At 31.1% G+C, this 4,820-nt stretch overlaps 1 protein-coding gene across 1 annotated transcript; it reads left to right on the top strand.

The window, feature by feature from the left end:
• Positions 1-222: 222 nt before the first annotated feature.
• Positions 223-3,094, top strand: LOC114193235 (transmembrane emp24 domain-containing protein p24delta4-like). The gene is made up of 4 exons (XM_028082957.2): positions 223-586; positions 1,394-1,600; positions 2,356-2,432; positions 2,731-3,094. Exons 1-4 carry the CDS (start codon positions 359-361, stop codon positions 2,873-2,875), a joined length of 657 nt encoding a protein of 218 aa, XP_027938758.1. The 5' UTR covers positions 223-358; the 3' UTR covers positions 2,876-3,094.
• Positions 3,095-4,820: the final 1,726 nt, after the last annotated feature.

Genomic DNA, 4,820 nt, shown 5'->3' with positions numbered 1-4,820 from the left:
AACTCTGTCCATTTACCAATGAAAGAGTAAGCCATATTATGTAAAGGTAAATTATTTTGATTCTTACCAGAATTCGCAGCCTTAATGTGCAAAGGGTATGTTTAGTTGGAACATTTTCTTACATGGACTTTCTTCAAAGAACGTGATTGGTCAATACAAATCCATGTAAGCTTCAAATACGTCATAAACACCAAAATCACACACACTCAACTTCTTCTTTTTGACCAACACAAACTTAACTCAACCTACCCACTTGACTTTTCCCACCCAAACGCAAGAGACATACATCACAACACAACACGACACTCAATTTGACAAGATCTGAGGCTGTGTCTGATTCCAAGGTCAACCTTTGCTAATGGCTCGGAGCATAACGGACCTTGGAACTGGAGGGTCTCTGGTGGTGTTGTTCTTATGCTTAACCACACACTTTTCTGTGCTCCCATTTGCAGAGGCAGTGTGGTTTCCAATCCCCACTACGGGGACTAAGTGCATGTCCGAGGAAATCCAGAAAAACGTTGTTGTTTTAGCTGATTACTATGTTGTCACCGAAAACGGTCCCCAGATCAGCACAGTTTCTGTCAAGGTCTGTTTATTAATCTTCCCAACCCATGAAAAATTATGTGCTTGATCCAACTTTTTGATTGATTTAGACTTGCATTGCTGGATACTTTTGATGTTGTTTCATTCCTTGTGCAAATTCATGTTGGTAAGTTTTATTTATGTTGCTATGTTTTGGTATAAAGAATCAAATGCATGGTTAGTATCTGTAGAGAGAACCTCATTGAGCATCTTTACTGTGGTCTCCATCCCAATCACATTATTTTCATCTGTAAGATACAAATTTGAGAGCTTGGTCAAGAAGACTGAATCCATAGCCTTTCACTTGTTGATTCATGTTGGTCAATTTGATTGTCAATGATAAGTGTTTTCACAATTTATAAAATGGAAATTAAACTTTGCTTAGGGAGAAATCTGCTTAATTTTCTGTGTTTAGACAGTCATAGTGGTGAGAGATTCCCTAATCACTACATGATACGCAGTCTAATACAGTTGATTCTTTCCGTAAATTGAAAAACTCAATAATGTGTTAACTTATAGATTGATTAGTGGTATGAAAGTATCTAATGATTTTTTCACTAACAGGGTTTCAATCAGATGAACCAATGTGAATGATGAATAAGGGGTGTTTTGTTTTTAATGTTCCTGACTTATGACTACTCTGAAATTAAAAAATTCTCAGCTGGCTAGTTTCTGCCCATGTCCCCTGTTGCAGATTTGAAAAATGAGTACTCCCTTTTTGTTTATTCCTAATGTTGTGTGATTGTGAAATAAGGATATTAGGTTAAGGTGATTTTAAGGGATTCACGTTGATCATTTGTTTATTTCCCAGGTAACATCTCCTTATGGGAATAGCCTTTACCATAATGAAAATGCTACACAAGGTCAATTTGCATTTACAACAGAGGAGAGTGGGACCTACGTGGCGTGCTTTTGGCTGGACAGTAATCATGAACATGAAGCAACTTTGAGCCTTGATTGGAAAATTGGAATTGCTGCCAAAGATTGGGATTCTGTTGCAAAGAAAGAAAAGATCGAGGTAAACCAATGAATTTCATTCATGTTCTGTCATTACTTTGTCATTATACATAATAGTTTTAATATGCACCATTAGTGTAAAAGTTTTTATGTTGTCAATTGATTAAAAACTATCGTTATGATACCTATTTTATATAAGATTCAATTACTCTTTGTTCCTTGAATTGCAACACCTTTTCCGCTCTATAGTATAGAACATCTCATAAAACAACACCAAAGAATTTGATACCATCTTCAATCAAAAACCGTAAGATTGTAGGATTTTTGGATTTTTTTCTCACTTATATGCTACTCAACGTGTCCGATTCTATTTAATGTGAGACTTCAAATCACTCTTACTCCAAGAGAAAACAGGTTACTCTCTCAGCAACTTATGAACACTGGGGTAAAGTCAACCACTACTTCCCTACATGTGAGCACATTGTGTCTGACCTTGCTTCTGGAGTTTTTCTTAATTTCATTATATTTCTTCAAATGGTATTAGTCAAAATTTGATGGTGAGGACCAAAGGGGTAAAAAAAATGTAACTATAAGAACCAAAATGTGATGTTTTAGACTATAGATACTATAAGGAAAAGTTGTCAAAACTATAAAGACCAAAAGGATACTTGAGCTTTTTTATACCAAACTTATTATACATTATAGTTGTGGTTCAATAATAGTATAAAAAAGTTTAACTTACCAGTGCATACCTTATTTATTCTATGTATAAACGAAATTGATACGTGTTTGTGTTTTTTTCTGCATTGGTTCAAGGGTGTTGAACTCGAGCTCAGGAAACTTGAAGGAGCAGTAGAAGCCATCCATGGTTATCTAGTTTATATGAAGGATAAGTAAATATGCTATCCCCTTACATTTTATGCTTGATTCATATTTGATTACCAGGGTTCAATAATTCTTAGTTTCTCATTGTTAATGTGTGGCATATACAATGTTAGTTATAAAGTGAACTCTTAAAGTTTCAACCACTAAATATATGAATCAATTGCTATTAACTAAAGAGCCTGTTATTTGTGCTAACAAGAAATGGCTCTTGTGTGATTAGCCCTTCACAATAACTGCTATCTTCTACCTTGTTATATTTGATGATTAGTGCATTTCAGAAATACTTTTTCTTGAACTTTGTTGCAGGGAAGCATGGATGAGAGAAGTCAGTGAAAAAACAAATAGCAGAGTCGCTTGGTATAGCATCATGTCTCTTGGTATCTGCGTTTTGGTTTCTTTATTACAAGTGTGGCATCTGAAGCGTTTTTTTCTGAAGAAGAAACTCATATAGATGTTGCTTTCATATGAGACATTCACATCACAATATTTTTACTCAACTTTTGGATAGTCTAGGATGAACTCTATGTTGTATAGCTTTTTGGTTGTTGATACTTATTATGTATCATTAGGGGTGTCCCTGCAAAGGGATATGTGGTGTTACATTTCAAATTTACATAGATATGCTGATATGCATAATTGAAGAGCTAGCTACAAGGGGCTAATTAAAACAGGATTATGATTTTTGTTTTTTTAATAAAGCATCATCAGCTATATCTGCAACATAAATCTCATGAAGATGGATTCTCATATGTCATTCATGCATAGTTTCAAAGTCTTTGTTGCAAGTGGTTTCTCATATGGCTTGATATGAAGAAGGGATATGGACTTGAGAAAGATATGTTGGGAAGTGATTCATCTTCAAACTAAACAGAAAAATGTGCAAATGAATAATACAATTGAGTCCTTTATATTTTGCAGATTGTTGCTACCTATAGTTATATACTAGTGTTTTAATCATATTACAAGAGTTTATAATATTTAGTACTTACTATTGGGAATTACACATGTGAGAAAAAATAATTATTTATCTATAATTAATCTAGTCAATCCGTAATAAATACATTTAATTCATTCGTAACAATAAAATAACAAAAATGGATTAGATCTAATGGTTGATTATTTACCAACTACTTGGTTTTTTAAAATTAATTGAATCCTTTAATCAATATTTATGGTTCAAAATTAATTTACCCATTCTTCTTCCAAAATTGAATCTTCTTTTTTTATTTATTTAAATTTAAGTACTTGGTTTTGTTTGAGACATTTTCAATTTATTGACCATTTCTTTGTGCACTTCCATAATTTGAACATGTATAGCTAGAAATGTCAAAAAAATTTGTGGGTATCAGCGGATAAAACCCGCAACGGGTAGGAAACGGATATTAAAAATGGATACCCGCTACTATGTGTAAACTCATGGGTTTTGTAGGATAGTTACTATGTGTAAAAATTAAGGCCCATTTAAGATAATATACAAATAAACTACTGAGTTTTGCTTCGTGAAACCTATGATTACTACTTACAGGCATATTAAGAGCATTCTATGTTAATCATTTGAGCTTTCAAAAGCTTGGTCACTAAATCAGTATGGTGATTTTCAGGAAAAAATAAACATGGTCTATATTTCGATGAAGAGGGATCCATAATGTTTCGGTAACAGTTTGTAAAACAATAGAAGCAAAACAAATAAAATAAAGACTAATCCAACAAGTAATTAATCCAGTTTTAAACTAATTTTGAATTGGTTTTGATCCTAATTGAGTTGTAGCCCTTCTTTGTTCTCTTTCCTGTCCGTCAACTAAAATATCTACTAAAATATAATTTTGAATTGGTTTTGATCCTAATTTCTTTGCATGACCTAGGTCTTTCATAATTGTAAATTTCAACTCGTCCTATACTTTTTTTTTTGAGCGCATGACCTGCATATGGTCATCGTAGGACTCTTTCTTCCTGCATTTCTAAAATTTCTTTTATATCTTCGATAAGTTTTCAATTTTTAAAAATACTTTTTTGACCATTTAAGTAAAGTCAAATATATCATATTTTCAAAAATTACTTTTAATCATTTTTTGAAATCAAAATATATTATTGAAAGTCGAATTCTAAAAATCAAAATTTATATATATATATATATATATATATATATATATATATTTCTTCACTTTTTTTAATTGTTTTAAATATTTTGTTAAAATTTTAATGTTATTTAATTTAATTTATTTGAAAAGATTATATTTTAATATATTATATAAAAAAATAAATTAAACATATAAATTAAAGAAATGAAACATTAAATAAAATTAAATAAAAACAGAATAATTTTTTCATTTTTCGTTTTTTTTATTTAAAGTTTAATAATATTTTAGTTTTATTTATTTTTATTTTTATATTTATTT

This window comes from Vigna unguiculata, chromosome 8 (genome assembly GCF_037176805.1).
Source record: "Vigna unguiculata cultivar grain cowpea cultivar isolate G323 ecotype 2 chromosome 8, ASM3717680v1, whole genome shotgun sequence".
Classification (NCBI taxonomy): domain Eukaryota; kingdom Viridiplantae; phylum Streptophyta; class Magnoliopsida; order Fabales; family Fabaceae; genus Vigna; species Vigna unguiculata.
This window is presented reverse-complemented; position numbering and strand designations above follow the sequence as displayed.

What these genes read in the sequence shown, in the direction of transcription:
- LOC114193235 (XM_028082957.2), top strand. Translation starts at nt 359, where the DNA reads ATGGCTCGGAGCATAACGGACCTTGGAACTGGAGGGTCTCTGGTGGTG. An exon ending in TCAGCACAGTTTCTGTCAAG is followed by an intron (nt 587 to 1,393) that starts GTCTGTTTATTA and finishes TTTATTTCCCAG; the next exon opens with GTAACATCTCCTTATGGGAA. An exon ending in CTAGTTTATATGAAGGATAA is followed by an intron (nt 2,433 to 2,730) that starts GTAAATATGCTA and finishes ACTTTGTTGCAG; the next exon opens with GGAAGCATGGATGAGAGAAG.